Source organism: Talpa europaea, assembly GCF_964194135.1.
Source record: "Talpa europaea genome assembly, chromosome: 1".
In the NCBI taxonomy this organism is placed as follows: Eukaryota; Metazoa; Chordata; class Mammalia; order Eulipotyphla; family Talpidae; genus Talpa; species Talpa europaea.
In genome coordinates, this window is record NC_140073.1 from 108,787,586 (window position 1) to 108,805,714 (window position 18,129).

Below are 18,129 nucleotides of genomic sequence, written 5' to 3' on the forward strand. Positions count from 1 at the left end.
TTCCTAGGACTACCTTAACAAATTTTGTAGCTTAAAACAACAGAAATTTATTCTCTCATGGTTTATGAAGCCAGGAGTCCAAGATTAAGGTGTCAGCAAGATGGGTTTTTATTGGAGGCTCTGAGGGAGAATTCTTTCCATGCCTCTCTCCTAGATTCTGGTCATTTCTGAAAATCCTTGGCACTCCTTGGCCCATTACTCCACTCTCAATGTCACATATATTCACCGTGAGACACCACATGGCCTTCTTACAGGTCTCAAGGTACTTTCATATCTTTTATCTACTTTTATCCTTACTCTGTATTAGAATGCAAGTTCCATTGGAGTAGAGACCCTGCCTCCTTCTGTGGAGTCTGGGGCAGCTGGCATTACTTAGCCTGGGAAGCTCTACTGGGCCACCTTACAGGAATGGGGAGAGACATGGTGCCACCAATCTGGGTGTGAGAAGGTGATGCTTGAGGTAGGAGAGTCACCATAGAGGGAGAGGGAAAAGATGGGGCAAAAAAATTCCATTTGAGGAAATGAAAATGAAAAGAGATTGAAATCCCCAAAATCATTATATCTAGGAGTACTCTCTAGTTATACAGAATTAGAAAAAGCGAGTCAGAAAGAGGTACAAGATGAGAGGAAAACAAGATCTAGATCACAAGTAAGGGACAGAGGAAATGGGAAAGTTAGGGGTGACTGCCTCGGGGCAGAGCCTGCAGTGTCGTCTCTGTGGGGCATAGAGGTTCTGCTGCCAAGTGATTTTGTAGGGGTGGAGAGGAAATTTCCCCACACCCCTCTGGATTCTTCTCCAATTGGTCCAGCAATCAAATTAACAACAGAGTTACTGGAAAAGAGAACAAATTTACTACATATGTATGGAGAGTCTACATGCATGCAAATTCTAAAGTAAATGGGGTTAAATGAAGTATTTAACCTGATTTAAAGTATAGAATAGGGGCCAGGGCCCCAAGGAGAGAGGGGGGGACTCACTTGACAAAAGGAACAGATGTTCTGTAATGACATCTTTGCCCTGTCAAACATATAGCTTTCTCAGATTGAAAGGTTATTTCTGGAGATAATCATAAATCATAAATTGGAGATAAACCCCCCAAATTGGATAATGCCCTCAATTTTCATTCTTCTAGATAGTTGAGGGACTGGTCAAAAGTTCCTCCTGAGCTTGCGGGGCCTTGATTGACTTCAGCTCATAGTAATCTACTTGCCAAAGTAACACATCTTGGGAAAGCCTGCTTTAGATGTCTTGGGGAGGTGCATCCTTCAGTTTCTTCTAAAACCCAGGGATCTGGGGCCTTCCTGGTGGTGCAGGGGTTAAAGACAGCTCTGTGAAGCACTCACCAGTCATTGCAGCATGAGTTTGATCCCCCGCCCACCAGGTAGCAACCCACATGGAGAAGCAGACCTCTCCTGTCTTCTGGCTGCTCCCCTCAGCAGTGCATTTCAGGCAATCTGCCTCTTCTGCTCCCCACTTTGTCTCTGGTGAATCCTCTCACTCCCTGCAGCTCTGGCCTATACCCCAGTTATGGTATGCATAAATAAATAAATCTTAAAAAAAAACTAAAAAAAATAAAACCAAGGGATCCAGTTGAGAAGAATCTGCCCTCTCCAGATACCTGAGTCTGTGATGTTGGAATATCTTCAACCCATCTTGGCCTTGAGGGTCATGGAGAATGGAAGAACAGTTGAGAAAGTTAGGAAAATGTCTTTGGTATTTTCCAATCACGCCATCAATAGTTGGGTGTTTATTAATGTGAACTAAGCTAACTGATTGATGAAAAGCTACAGTCTTGATGGTCCTCAACTAAGAATATTGTGTAGCCTGTTTGTTCTGTGACAGCATAATTGGTTGTCTCCATCTACAACCATCAATGAACTGGGCTGCAGGACAAAAGGAAGGGAAAGGCATGGTGAAGGACAGTGAGGTAGGGGGAAGGAGAAGACTTTGCCCCCTTTTTTGTTTTCCTGGTATATACTGAAAAAGCAATAAGGACGTCATCCACTTGTCCAATCAGGAGCTCTGGCCTGGTGCACTTATGGCCTCTATCACCCAGTTCCCTATTAGACTAATGTGATCAACGAGATGGAGAGGTTATCCAGATTAACCAACATCACCAAGCTTGGCAGGAGTCTAGCCAGGACAGTTATTAATTATGCTCCCTACATTTAATGTCAAAAATAAACACCAATTAATGAAGCTCTTTGGAGCTTCAAACCATAGCAAGAATGTGGGTTTCCCTAACCACACTGTATCATCCAGTTAGGTGATTCATCTACACGTGGGAGCAGAGTGCTGAGAAGCTCCTCCTTTGTTTCATTCCCCAGTGCACCCTTCAAATCAAAGCAGTGATCTGCATTCCGCTGTCAACCGGGGCACCAGGGCAAGTGCCTGGTGACCACAAAGGTGGGGTTGTTAGAGGTTTGGGGTGGTGCCCTGCATGCACACATTCCAGAGGAGATTTCAGAACTGGAGGCAATCACCCTCATCAATAAGGATCCTTGTCACTTTTGTTTTTTTTAACAGGTGATAGCTGATTAAATTCAGGGGTGGCCTTGCAGGGGACCTTGAATGGTGACTTCACAGAAGGGAAGAATAGACAGAGATCCTCTCAGCTCCTCTGCAGCTGCCCACTCTGCCACTCACCTGTTCACTGGGGAAACTGGTCTAGTTGCGGCTCTTCTTACCAGCTGCCTTTCCTCAACTCTTAAAGCAGACGCTAACATGTTTCTATTATTTACTTTAAGACTCAAAGCTTAGTTTCTCAGGAAGATCTTTCTATGATCCTAACATTGGTACATAAACCTCAAACTGATAGAAAACATTAATGGGAGGAAGGAGCACCCCGGACAGGAAATTAAAACTTGAGTTTCTGGTTTAAGCCCTCCATTAAATTATTGCCAAATGAGAGACATGGATTAAATCAGTTCTTTTACAAACATTTCTTAAAAATTGAAATCTCCTTTTCTTACAGTTTGAAGGTCCCTGAACTTTTGCCTGAAGAAGAAGATACAATTTGTTTAAATATGTGTTTTAATGGTAATGCTAGGAGGAGTTGTCCTGGATTTTACAACAAAATTTACAATTTTCCTTCCAAATCCAGCAGTTGTGTTTGGACACTTCTAGCTGCTTTGGAATCTGTCATCTAGCCTGTTTCAAGTAAATACAGAACTGGAGCTCTCCTGGGGGTAAGAGGTTAGCAAGTGAGAGGAATAGAGAAAAAAGGGGGAGCTCAGGAAACAACAGTGTTTCTTGAACTTAAGGCTTGAGTTGGAAGCACTTTTCGTTTTCCAAAGAAGGAAGTGCAGCTGTTAGTGCCCTATGATCCAGACTGTCTCCCTAGCAGACGTGACAAGTAGGAGGTCCTCCAGTTGTAATCAGCACACAGATGTGTTTGGCCAAACATCATATGCTTTTTAAAAAAAAAAAACTTTGAATTCTTTAGAAGGAGTGTGCTTTCTCTGCTCCACCACAACCCCACACTCTCCACTTTCTCTGCCTGACACTTCACACATTTATGTTACCTGGTGGCCCCAAAGGGGATTTGAATTTGCATTGCCTGCTATTGTCTTTTTCTTTGTTTTTCCCCTTTACAGCCAAATGCTATTCCTTCTTATTTCAAAATGACCCAGTGAAGAATCCCCTCAAATTTCCTGGGAAATATAAATAACTTATAGAATTTAGTCCAACTTTGGAAGTATTTGATTCCTCTAGAGAAGTTCCTCCCAATAGTGCTTTATTTCCTTAGAACAGAAGATAGAAACACTTCTGGGAGTAAAGGAGACTGTTGTCTTGAGAAGACTCCATTGTCAACACATACCCGTACCTCAAGCCTGGTATTTTGTGAATGTTTCTGCTATATAAGGTCATCATTTAATTTTTTTCAGCCATGTCACTGGTTTAATTCTTTTAAACTCATCCGTTCATTTAGAATGAGTCACCCTAATTTACTTTTCTGTTTTCCTCCACATCTCCATGTAGGGTAAATGAAGTTGATCAGGTTTTTTTCACCATTGGCCTCTGTAGCTAGCACCTGTGGTTTTGATTGTGTGAATGTAGAAGGTACGTGGATGTGGGGCATGCTCGATTGTGAACACCTGAGCCTGGGTGTGTGCGCTTGGACAAATATGGACACCAGTGCGTCTGAGAGGGGCTAAAAGGTCGTCATCACCCTCGGGGAGAGGCCTTAAGTTGCCTCTCTCTGCTGGCTTGTTTCCCCTGCTTACTCAATTCTCTTTCAAATCGCTAGAACCATCGGTGAACCTATCCGGCCTGGGTTGCAAAACACCCACTTCTCCAATCGCCTTATGTAGCAATTTGCCAAAGAGATACAGGTGATTCCAACTATTATCAGGACATAATAATATTTTACAATTTTGGATGTTGCTTTAAACGCAATGATTTGATGACCTTATTTTTAAAAACTTTTTTGATTGAAGTTTACTTGACATGCAACATAATATTAATTTCAGGTGTACAATATAACGATTATTTCCTTATTTGAGTTTGTCTCATTACGCTGACCCAAATCCTTCCTGCTCTTCAGGCAGAGCTGGGGAATAGAGAAGCAGATTTCATCTAAGCTTTATTAAGAAAATTCTGTAAGTTTCTGTTTGGTTTTTATACTTCAAATAACTCAAAAATCAATATTTTGATGACTGAAGTGTAAATGAATGAGGAACATGGAATAAGTTTTCCCTTCAGTTACATGAACAGAAATGTTGTGGGTTTTTATCACAAAGCCAAGCTGTAGGGTAAGTGAAAAAGTATCAGGCTTTTCTGCCCTCCCGCCATTAGGATTGATGATGAATCCTTGTGGTCCTAAATGCATGCCTGATGGTGGGCACCTGGAGTAGGGTCTGGGCATGCGTAGATGGGATTCACCTGGGTTGAGAGACAGGGCTTATAAGGGCAGCGTCACGGGCACTCCAGGAGAACCATGAGAACAGCAGAGAACAAGGCCACCAGAGAACGCTGGAAAGCCCAGGTGGAGTGAAGACTTGCTGAGGGCTGGGAGGCCTGCCAACCTCCCGGCCCCCCAGCATCCCTACCTGCCGTGTACCTGGTAACTCCCAATAAAAGCCTGAAAAGCCACTGAGGGCTCCAGGACTCCTCCTTTACCCTGTCTGCTCAGGTCATAGAGATCCTGCACTCCATCCCTTCCTGCCGCTACACAAGCAAAGGAACTGGGGACATCTGCTAAGCTCCAGGGAAAGGTGTCGATGTGTCCTCTCCTGGTGGTGGACATGGCACCTTCATGAGGAGAGTCCCAGCTCAAAAGAGCTTGGTGGTCTTTTCTGGCTTTCCTTGTACTTTTTCCTCTCTGAACTGCAAGTTAACTGCTATTGCTCCTTTTCATACTAAGAATCTCAAAGTAGGTGCAGACAAAAGCAGTCTCAGTTGTCCATAGGGGCAATACCATCTGGGCTTTGTCCATGGGTGGTAGTGTTGGTGCCGCTGATTGGGCCAGAGAACAGTTTAAAAATTATTTGTGTCAATTTTCTTTCTTCATAAGGAAACAGATACTTGTGTTCCTGAAGTGAGTTCTTTTTTCTTTTTATGTCAAGTCTTGCTTTTATGTTGCTTATCACAGTATTACAAGTATGAGGCAAACAGTGTTTAAAATCTCCCGGAGAGGAGAAACCTGCCTGATCCTCTAACTGGAGATTGCCGATGAAGGGATGGTGGTGGTGGGAATCAGTTTTAATGAAATTCTAAAAAGCTATGGTTATTTTTCTTGATTTCTGGTTCCTTCCTCCCCTACCTTCTTTTAAAATTCTCATTTCACTGTTTAGTCAAAATGGTTTTTGTGTAATAGTAAAAATATAATGATGTTCCATTTAAGTTTTGTAACAATAACACCAAAAACAGATGGTCTTATCTCCTACTGAAACTCACCGAATTATATTTCTTCTACATGAGGACATTTATGTCCAAGTAACCAAACTAATATAGAATCAGCATGCTGTTCTCAGAACAGACAACACAAACCCAATTTATTTTCATTTCATTTTTTGCAATGCCTTTGTTACATGTCCGACTATCACTTCAACTTTTTGCATTTTATGCATCTTCCAAATTTGTAGATTATTTTTGTTCATTGTTTGGATGTTTGTAGATCATCTAAAATAGGAATTGTAAGTAGGTGTAGAGGTTTTTTCCCTAGCTTAATTGATTGGTAGTGACTACATGGAACCATGGTTCTCCGCACTGGCTGCGCATTAAAATCATCTGGGAAGTTTTTAAAAATTGATGCCAACCCCATTCCAGGTCAATTTCAGAATCTCTGGGAGCTGGACTCAAGTATATTCAAAATCTTCCTGGGAATTTCTAATATACAGCCAGAATTAAGAATCTGTGGCCTTGGGGTAGTGTCTCTCAAACTGCAACATGAATCCAAACTCTTCTTCCTATCTCTGAATTTTTTCTTAGGCCTCTAAATACTTGTTCTTTTCTCTCAGTTCTGAGGGACTCCATTGACCATAAAAGCAGTCTGCAAGCAGGATCCAACAATGGCAATGTAGAGGCTTCAAGCAACACTCCAGCTGTTTCTGAGAAAAATCGGTGAGTCTTAATCTAAAAGCTTTCCCAGTCTTAATTCAGGGACTCTGTTCCAATGGCCAGTGAAGCAGCAGTACTTCATTGACTTCCTGTTCTTCAGGGAAGCCTCATATCCTAGTTCCCTTCCAAAGAGGTTTGCAGGCCCTGTCACATAAATCACCAGGAGGAGCACACAATTGCAGGAAGGAGGAAATTACAACAAAGGAAACCTCTAACTAGAATGAGACTTGCCTTTATTTTCCCCCAAATTGATTGTGAGGAATTTCATTGAAAGTTTATTCCAGGATTTGGAGAAAGAAGCAGAGCATTAGAAATTGAAATTTCTTTGTATTTTTTCCACATGGAGAAAAAGGTGATCTTGATTTGTAATTTTTTTTTAAAGATTTATTTATTTATGCATACAAGAGCTGGAGTACAGGCCAGACATGCAGGGGGTGAGAGGATTCACCAGAGATAGAGTGGGGAGCAGAACAGGCAGATTGACTGAAGTGCACTGCTGAGGGGAGCAGCGGGCGAGTCAGAGGAGGTTTGCTGCGCCATGTGGGTTTCTCCATGGCTGGCTGGGGATCGAACTCGTGCTGCAGAGGCTGCGGATTGCTTCACAGTGTGGTGCTTAACCCCTTGAGCCACCAGGGAGGCCCTTGATTTGTAATTTTTTAGAAATAACTTTTTCAGACTGTTATTAATGTTTTTGAGACATAACAAATTAAATTATCCATATTTCTCTACTGGTCTCAAATTTTTGTTAGACTATTTTAAAGTAGACTACTATTCCTAAATAGTGACCATCATTTAAGAATACTTAAGGAGATATTATAGACCTAACATTACATATTAGAATAACAAAATTTAGGATTTTTGGTGCAGCAGAAACACCACTAAAGTTGGCAAGTGGAAGATTTGGGTTCTGGTCCTAATGCTAACATTTCCAGCTGTCTGACCTTGGGCGAGTCAATGAACCAGTTTGCCAGTGGCTCCAGCCCTGGCTGGTTTTCTTCAAGCTCAGCTGATAGCTAACTTTGCTTAAAATATCAGGACAGTTCTGTGAGCACCTTCACTTCCTTTTCCTCCTCCTCAGAATCTCTCCGTATCTTCAGCTGTACTGTCTTCCTTTGCTTTCATCTTAAGAGAACACAGGTCCTCTTCCTCGCAAAGGCTCACTGCCCTGCAGGCCGTGCCACCTATCTGTTAGCCCAACTCATCCTTTCACACTGTCTCTCTCTCTGCTGCCTCTCTCTTTTCTTTTTAACTTTTCCCATTCTAACAGAAGTCTAATCTTAGCCCTGCCTCTGCTGCTACTTGCTTTACCATTAGACTTCCTCAGACTACCATCTAGGTCAACCGCCTTATTCCTTCACCAAGCCCACTCTCCTTAATTGTGAAATCTGATCAGTGCCATCACTATGCCCCTATAACTGTCCTTGGGAAGCTCATCTCCCAGTCTCTAGAGCCTCTTCATCATATCCTATAGCATTCAGTTCTGAGGCTATGCTCTCCTTAAATTATGGGTGTCTGTGCTACGCCTCTTCAAGTTCTTCCTCCAAGATGTTCCTTAGCCTCTGTTTTTTCTGGCATCATTCTCCTCCTTTTTAACCCACCTGACATCCCAGGCAAATCTCAGTTTTTATGAAAGAAGTTTTCTTCCTTTTCAGTCATTGGGTGGTGGCAGCAACAACATGATCCAGAATTACTAATTGATTGTATGTCAGGACTCCCCTGCCCCATGGATTGGAGTCCCATTTTCCCTCTGAGTTTGATGGTCACCCCCATATCCCATGAATCAACCAGGGGGTAAAAGGGAGGAAGTCTTGGAAGGAAGCAAGATGGACAAAAAGACGAAAGCTGAGTTGTACCCATGATGATGCCCTCAGAAGCACGTAACAGAACCTCCAACCAACAGATCCAAGGGTCCTGCCTGCAAGAGGCCTGAGATAGAAGTTCTTGTGCTGGAGTAACTGCTTGTGGAATCATCAAGGACATAGGCTCTTTCTGTCTCTCTGCTCGGTACATCAGTGATGCCCCCACTGTGTTCACAAGGTGGCTAAAGCAGTGCTAAGCATCACTTTCTCACATGAAAATGTCCAAAGCAATTAAGAAAGGATGAAGTCCCTCTCCATTTTTCAGATAGGAAACCTTTCCCACAAGTCCCTGACACTTCCCTCATACCTCATTGGTAAGAATTTGCAGGCAGACCTCTGCAGGGGAGTCTCACGTGAGGTTGGGAAAGTGAGCGTCAGCATTTTCGCTTCTATAAGAAAGAGGAAGGAAAGAAGAAAAGATTTGGAGGAGGAATCAACAAAGTATGCTTAGAGCCCTGAATGGGTAATGATGGGAGAAGATAGGTACCAGGGAAAGATGAAGAAAAGGTAAAATCATAAGGAAGAAATGACAAGAAATATTGCCTAGAATAAGAGTGACAGGGACAGGTTGAAGTCACCTAACACTTCCTGCAATGCCAGGTCTTACCCAGAATTGTCTTGTAATTTCACAGCAGCCTCTTGAGCTGGCATTTCTTATTCCATGCTATGAATAAGTCAATCAAATCAGGGGAAGGCAAATGAAGTTAAGTCCTAAATGCTGGCCCAGAACCAGGACTGGTGTGGAGGTATCAGATTTACCTACTCCAGCCCCCAATCTGAGACAGTCACCTGTGTCACATAGAGAATAAGTGGCAGATCTGGGGGTTTGAATCCAGATATTTTATCTCCAACAATAATAGGAATTAATAATTCATACTCCTTAGCAACTTCCTGGACATTGTGCTAAGTGTTTTACATGCTATGCTACTTAGTCCTGCAACAACCCTATACATGTTATAATTCTGATACTAGTAAGTAATTTGCCAATGTTACTTAGTAAAGCAAAAGGGTCAGGGTTTGAACACAGTCTGTCTGATGCCAGAGCCCACATGTTTAGCCAGTATATCTATTGGCTCTCCAGGTTCTAAACCCCAAATGCTTACCTCCAGGTTTTTCTACTATATGTTGTCTACAACTGCCATGGCAGCAAATCTTAAACTATAATCAGATAAGGAATAAACTCTGATTGGCCTAAAACTGTCATCCTGAAACTGGTGGAGAAAATTCCATTACCAAATTCTTGGGAGAAAGCCTACAGCCTCATGAAAAAAGTGCTCCCATCTGTGCATGAAAGGGTGGGATTAACTTGGCTGGGAAGAAGGAAACCTCAGGTTGCAAGTACAAGTCAGTGGTTGGTGAGTTGCTTCTCTGCTCCACTTCCTACATGAGCCTGTTACTGTGCACAGTGAATGACAGAATGGAAATAGTCTTTTATGTCCTGGGACTTTGTTCCCATGATGATAATCCTCTATTTTAATGCTGATAAGTACAATAGTGAGGATTATGCCCTTTAATTTAATTTGGCCTGCATATGGCAAAGCTCTCGCAAGGCTTTTTGATATTCTTTAGCTCAGCTAGCCTGTTGTTGTATTAAAAAAGAAGCCCCTAAGAGGGAGACAGGAGATTGATAATGGTGGTGCAGATGTTTTTACCTAGCAGCTTGTAACATGCCCCCAGAGAAGCTGCTTCACTGTGGGCCACTTCAGTGAGGATTCAGACTCAGAGTGATGGGAACCTTCGTGACTCAGGCAGCTCTAGGGGAGCTGGCACCTCGCAGGAGGGGAAAATGAGCACATATTTCTCCCGTGTGTCATCCTTGCAGCTCTAAGGCTTGAAGCCAGTTGGGCTGACCTCAGAATTGATGAGCCAGAGAAACAGCCTCCCAGCCGGGGCTGACTGTGGGCCAGATTTTCATGTGGGCTGTGAAGTACAGATTGCCACATATCTTGACAGACATTCTGAGTGATGAAGGAAAGGGGTTGTCCTTACAGAAATACATGGCAGTGCTAAGATTAAGCAAAACAAAACTTTTCTTCATACATATCAGTATCAGGAAGACATTTCCTCTCCACCTTTGATGCCCATGCCAATTTTTCCTTTCACTTTCATTTCACTCCTTCAGGAGGCCTCTGCCCTATTACAAATTTCCTACCACAATTGGGAAGTTTCTACACTAGGGCATTAGAAGACCTTGTATGGAACCAGCAGGGAAAGGCAGCATGGGGTGGGGAGTGGTTGGGGTGGGTGTGGGTGTGGTGGGGAGGGTGGATCAGGAGTGGTGGCCTTCTTGTATAAACTGCCTATGATGGGGTAGAACCCTGTGTTCTCTATTGTGGTAGAAAGAGAATAATCTTTGATGACAAACCTGGGTTTAAATGCTTACAAATGATTAAATCTGGGGCTAGTTCCTTCATCTAATCCTGAAGTTCAGGATATACCTAAAGTGAATATTCGTGAAGATTAGAGAGAATTTATACAAAGAACTAACACCATTCTAGATACACAATAAATGTTCAATAAGGGATGACATCAAGCTGTCATGGTTATAGAAGTATTTGGTGGTTTTTAACATTTCTTTTGTTGTCCTCTTTCTGTGTATCTGTTCATGCTATTCCTTCTGAATAGAATCCCCTTACCAGTTCTTTTTTTTAACATGTTGATATTTGCTCATGTGGCACCTTCTATAGGACCTTGAAGTGGATGAGGGCCAGCAGAAGACAATCATAGGTGGAGAAACAGAGTGAACCCTGACCCAGAGGTCTTCTGGGGGAGGGTGAGATGTCCAGTGAGATGAAGGCTGAGAATGGGTAAGAGTGACTTGATGCAGGGTGAACCATTTCAGGGAATAAGGCAGTGGAAAGCCAGGACATGTGAGGACTAAAAAGCTGCCCAAAAGATTTTGGACCCTATTCTATAAGACAAAGATGTACGCCCACAGTCATTGGGGGCGATATAGTCTGTAGACATATTTGGCATCTATAATGTTTTTATATTCTCATTAGTGTCCAATATACATAAATGGACTTCATTAAAAATTCAGATTTCTGATGGCTCTTGAAAAAGGAGCATTTCTAGCAGTAATCTGCTGGATCTGAGTAGAAGCTGTCTTCCATTGATACTTACTCATTGGCCTGTTTAACTCATAACACCAGTATGTGAATGTGACTCCAGATACTCTGTGCAGGGGTATCATGCAGGGAGAGGGAACAGTTTAGTCCATTGACTCTGGAAGCACTGTGCTTCTCTTCTAGACCCAGATATGTCCAACTAATTTGGTGACCTTAGGCAAGCTAAGAATATATCTAATGTGCCTATGGTTGTTGTGAAAATAAACCATAGGAAATATTTAGATAACTACTCAACATGTAATAAGTACATAAAATATCAGCTGTTGTTCTATATTCTCCTTGAGATAATAAACTCCAGGATTGAAGCTATGTGACACTTATTTCTCTATGAATTACCAGATCTAGAATCTTGAATCTTTAGTCATTATAGGTATAAAGTAAGAGTAGTTAGTGAGTGGATGAATGAATGTGTATTCCTTTAAATTTTATTTCTGGGCCTCCCCGGTGGCGCAGCGGTTGAGCACTGGGTTGCGAAGCTGCCCGCAGCCTCTGCAGCACCGGTTCGATCCCTGGCTGCTCCCCGGCCATGGGAGGAGAGTCCCACATGGTGCGCAGACCTCTCCTGCCGCCCGCTGCTCCCCTCAGCAGTGTACTTCGGTCCTTCTGCCTGCTCTGCTCCCCGCTCTGGCTCTGGTGAATTCTCTCACCCTCCCGCGCTTCTGACTGTACCCAGTGCTTGTATAAATAAATAAAAATAAATCTTTGAAAAAAAAATTTATTTCGGTTGGGTCCAAAGCTAAATTTAATTACTTTGGCCTCAAAAAAGTTTCCTACTTATCTTGACTTGAACTTAATATTTTTTTTTAAAGATTTATTTATTTTACATAAGAGCTGGGGTACAGGCCACATGTGCAGGAGGGTAAGAGGATTCACCAGAGACAGAGTGGGGAACAGAACAGGCAGACTGACGAAATATACTGCTGAGGGGAGCAGCGGGCCCGACAGGAGAGGTCTGCCGTGCCATGTGGGACCCTCGCCGGCTGGCTGGGATCAAACCGGCGCTGCAGAGGCTGCAGACAGCTTCACAGTGCGGCGCTCAACTGCCTGTGCCACCAGGCCCCATAATAATAATTTTTGATGAACTATGAAACTGGTTTCCATTGTAACAAAATGGATGAAAGGCAATGTTGTTAACACAGTTTCATTTCTATGTAATGGATTTACCTTCCTATCTAAAAAATAAACCCTGAGTTTGGAAAGATATTTAATATGTATTTTCTTTAGAAACTTCGTCATTGGCAGGTAGTACCTATCGTGAATCTCTTAATTAAGGGTCAGTTGCCAGGAACCAGACATAGTGAAATGATGTTAGACAACCCCCACGCCCACATGAACTTCATACTTCTAGGCAGTATTTTTATGTCTGGTGCCTCAGACAAAAATGGAACAGAAGTTTGGGCAGTTTCACATGAAAACCAATTTCCAGTATGCCCAGTGTATCTTATGACAGCTAAAGTTAGGATGCCACCCCACCAAGGCCTTTGATATTTAATAACCACATTCGCATGTGGATGTGAACTTTTGTGCTTACATTAATCTCTTCCTAGAAACACATTTGCTACCAACAAATGATGCCACCAGCAAATGGTGGCACACACCCTGCCAAGATAACCTGCAAGGGGAGGTTCTACTTTCTCCCCAGAACACTTGCACACATTTACAAAGAACTGGAGTCTAGTCACATTTAATTTTATTTGGAAAAAAATCATCTAAAAGTGATGTATTAAAGATTCTAAAAGTTGCTCTTTAACTTTGTACTTTAAGATGTCAGATGATTCACTTCTTTTTTATAAAAAGGTAATTTTTTTTAATATTACACCTCTGCTTTTTTTGAGAAATCTCAGTATCTTCTTAGCTCTTTCTTTTCTCTTTCCTTTTGCTTTTTTTCTTTCCCTCCTACTTTCTGTCTATCTTGTTTTCATTCTCTCCTTCATCTTTGTGTCCTTATACAATTAATACCTACATCTCTAAAAGTTATGGTTTCTAATCTAGTTATGAAAAAGTCAGACAAGTTATTTTGACTATTTCATCATCGCTTGTCCCTTCCTACATTACCTATTTTGTGAGTGGACAAAATCCAATGCATTTTTTTTTTTAAGATTTTATTTATTTATACAAGAGCTAGGGTAGAGGTCAGAGGTGCAGGAGGGTGAGAGGATTCACCAGAGACAGAGCAGGGAGCAGAACAGGCAGATGGACCAAAAACACTGCTGAAGGGAGCAGCGGGCAAGACAGGAGAGGTCTGCTGTGCCATTTGGGTATCTCCCTGACCAGCCGGGAATCGAACCCACGCTGCAGAGGCTGCAGACAGCTTCACAGCGCTCCGCTCAACCTGCTGCATCACCGGGGAGGCCCCCAATATATCTGCTTTACTATATCTCATCCAGACCTTAGCTATATTCAGATTCAGAATGAGTTTTTGACAAAAAAAAAAAAAAAAAATTACTGCACGTTGAGCCTATGTTGATAGAAAAAAAATTGAGAGAAGAAAATTTACCCAAGTTGGAAGTATTGCAAGAAACAAAATTTGTGTAATTTGTGTAAAATAAAAACTATATAGAAATGTTTCATTATTGACATTTAAGAAGCCTAGGTTCCAGTTCTAGAGATTAACTTTCACATTTCCATAACCGTATTTACTTTCATTTATTTATTTCATTTTCTTCCCTGGGTTGAAAGGAAAAATTATAGTGTTTCGATTCCAAGTGCATTTTGTGAATTAAAAGGCAGTTAACTCAGACCTGTCGGACACAAATATGTATGCAAATTTCCCATTAACATTGCCCAGTCACTTAGATTTAAAAGGAACCTGAAAAGTATTTGTCACAGAAACTGTTGACACCAGTTACAGCACTCCTTTCTATGTACATTTGAAAAACTTCGCAGACTTGTCTCCTTGGTGAGTAGACAAAACAGGAGGGTTGAATATTTTTTCATCTGAATGGTATAGGTTGGGAAGACAGAGGAACAGAGATCTCTGATGAAACAGCTCTAACGACTACTGTGATTGGGAAATTAGATAATAAACAGTCCCTGGTATCAAGATTCTCATGGCCTAAGATCAACACAGTCTGGAGACATGGGCAGGAGTAGCCTTCTGAGGTCTGGCCTAGACCCTCCCTGGAGACCTCTTTGTGTCAACAAGAACAGCCAGTGCTCCTGGCCCATTCCCAGCACTCAGAGTGGGGCTATCATTTTTGTTTACTTTGCAAATATCTTAATGGGAAGTGGTTCAACACCACCTATGGGTTAATCTGAGCGGCTCTGCTTGGCAGCTGTTCGCTCTGACAACCACATGGCCACACTTGGGTGGAGGGAGTCAGGCTGACTGTTAACTATCCAGTGCCAGGTTGAGGCGTCTTTTGCTTGTTGGATTTACTGACTGGCAGGAAGCACCTTGTTGTCTTTTATTTTTAGTTATTCCTCCTGGGAGGGTAAGAATATTCTTTTCATATACAATTGTGCTTTCCCCTCCAAGGCAGAGTGAATAGTTAAACATTAGTTTCACTAACATGTTATATACACTTAAGTTCTTTTTACCTAAGCTCCTTTTTATAGAATCTGAAGTTTGGTATTTAAAAGTGGTGGTATAATATATTAGAGACAGGAAAAGGATTTGGTCTGTTAGCCTGTGGGGAGGCCAAAGTTACGGGCCCTTTCTTCACCTGGGAGCTAATGAATTAAATACTGAATTTTGTAGAAGTCCCTCCTACTGTTCCCTTAATTTTCTACTTGCATCCTGAATTTGGCTTTCATTTGTCTTGACCCATGGGAGCGTTGTGCTGGGTGTCTTGCCCAAGTGATGTCTTTCTGGATCTGTCTCCACTCACATTGCACAAATCAGCTCGCTCTTTATTCTTTTCTCACTGGACTTGAGGCAGAATTGGATAGTTTCCACAAAACAGGTTAGGGATATTAGAGTATGACAGACTTATAGAAAGTTTCTAAGTGGCCCACTTTTCACAATCCAAAAAGTTCCATTGACTGAAGCTCCTGCAACAAAGGTCCAGCTAAGCTCAGGAACAGTGCAGACTGTTCCCTGTCCTTTCCTAAAGGTTTCTACACCTATTTGTAGGCTTGCCTGGTGGTTGAGCAGAGGTCCTACTAAACCTACTACTACTAAACACAAGATCTGGATGAGCTTACTTAATTTCTCAGAGCCTCCATTTCCTCATCTTTAAATGGCAAATAAAATGACACGGTATCTACCACATGCAAGTTAAATGACATATACAAAGTATAAGGCATCTCATCTGACACATAAAAACACTAGAAATAGAGTAATAGGGAAGTTACTGTTGAGGCATCTACCTTTCTTGGTATAATCTTGGTATATATATTATGCATTCTTTTCTGAAATATTTGTTTGTTACTCCCAACCTTTTAAAAATAACCCAATGCCAGACTGAGGACAATATCAAGTAAATAATAAAAAATTATAATGTAAGTCCTCCCTGGTGGTGCATGAGTTAAATCTCAGCGCTACCATGCTCTTGCCACTGCCACCTGAGTTCAATGCCCAGCCAGGGAGCTTACCCACAGATAGCGCAGCAGACCTCTCCTGTCTCGCCCGTTGCTCCCCTTAGCAGTGCGTTTCAGTAGATCCACCTGTTCTGCTCCCCACTCTGTCTTTGGTGAATCCTTTGACCCCCACACCTCTGGCCCAGACCCCAGTTCTTCTATGCATAAATAAATAAAAATCTTTTTAAAAAAAGAAGAAATTTTTTAAAAGAATATAATATATTAAGTAAAATAAAATTAACCCAAATTGAAGGGAGGGAAGGAAGAAAAGGGAGAAAGGAAAGGTGTTAAGCTTTTCCTTGCAATAAATGTAAAATAATAAATGTAGAAGGAATGATAAAACTAGAGAACCACCATTTGACAACTACCAGAATAAGCATTGTTTCAAGCAAGAAACATCAGTGGATGCTAAAACTAGCAAGTGAAAGTTCAAGGAATAACAAGCTCCTTTGCGTACTCTCAGAGTAAATCACCATAAGATACTTAATTATAAAAGGACCTTGGGGAAACCTAGCAGATACCACCTTAAACAAAGTTAGCCAGACCAGAAATTGGACAAAATGAGAAGAACACCCCATCACTTCAGTGGATTTCCTATCATATGTGCATAACCTGAATTTAATCATAAGAAAAACAGCAGACAAACCAAACGGAACCTCTTCCAAAATGACTGGCCTAGAGGTTTCAGGATGACTGAGGAAATGTTCCAGATGAAAGAAACATGGCAACTGAATGCAGTATATGATGCAGGATTTTCTTTTTCTGTAGAAGACATCATAGGAAAAATTGGCAAAATATGAATACAGTCAATACATTGGATGATAGTATATAACTTAATTTCCCGACTTAGATCATTATAATGTGGTCATATAAAAGATACACTGAAGTATTTCAGATGAGAAGATATCAGGTGCAACTGGCAATCAAATGGCTCATAAAAATGGTGTGTGTTTGTATATGTGTATGGATTTAAGCATACAAACACCAAGAGAAGGTGTGAAGAGATAAGGCAACAAATATATATACTGACAATATTCAGAGAATCTGCTAAGAATATACAGAATTCTTATACTATTCGTGCATCTTTTCTATACATATAAAATTAAATCAAAATAAAAAATTAAGTTAGTGCTTCTTCACTCTCATGGATGGCAGTTCATCAGCCACTTTCTCTTTAACTACTAATCATTCTCCACTCACACCTATAGCTCTATCCACATCAACATGTACGGTTTGGTGTCTGTCCTTGAGAGCTTCTCCACTGTGACATTGCTGTCTAGTCAACACTCACTGCACGCTATCTTGTTTCACTTGGGTGGGTTGTTTGTTTTTTTTAATTCCCTAAAATGTTCCTCACTACTCTCACACCCCCTCCCTCACCTGTCTTTGGGCCTCATCATGTTCATGGTTCACTTCATTTCATGGTTTCATGCTTCTCTTTTCCTGAACTGGACACTGCTCTCAGAATTAAAGGAGGAAAACAGTTAAATTTTGTCTTTTGGATGGGCATTGCACATAACAGCATCATCCAGAGAACATGATGTTACACTGTCTCTGTCCCTCTTGAACAGGTCACATCGCCCCTCTGAGATTCAATTTCCTTAATTACAACATGAAAAAAGACATAGTAGATGGTCTCTGAGGTTTCCTTTGCCTTCACAAGTCTATGCCCTGGTCAAATCCAGCCTTTAAAGTGCTACAAAATAGAAAGCCACTTTACAGAAAGGAAGCCACTCCAGAGATGAGTCATCATTCTTCCTTCTCTCTCAAGCCTGAAGCTTTCAAGTTCAGGAATTTGTCTTTCAGGTTTACAGAATTACAAAACATGTAACACATTACTAAGTATGTATTGAAATTTTATTTACAAATTCTGACCTGGTACACAGCTCTTAATTTAATCCTTTTAAAATTCTATTGTCTTATATTATTATTTTGTTCTGCCTGAAAGCTATATATGTAAACTTTTTTGCACCAGGTTGTGTTTTTATTTATATTATGCTGATGAAGAACAAGGGGCTGATTTCCCCCAGTTTGAATTGTTATACTATTAACAAATGGA

At 41.5% G+C, this 18,129-nt stretch overlaps 1 protein-coding gene across 1 annotated transcript in view; it reads left to right on the plus strand.

Moving 5' to 3' along the window:
• MYO3B (myosin IIIB) overlaps window positions 1-18,129 on the plus strand; it is a gene marked incomplete at its 3' end in the record, with an annotated part of 364,997 nt that overhangs the window by 257,166 nt on the left and 89,702 nt on the right. Inside the window, exon 28 of the mRNA XM_084258155.1 lies at window positions 6,463-6,565. Coding sequence (XP_084114281.1) covers window positions 6,463-6,565 — 103 coding nt within the window. The remainder of the gene's footprint in view (window positions 1-6,462; window positions 6,566-18,129) is intronic.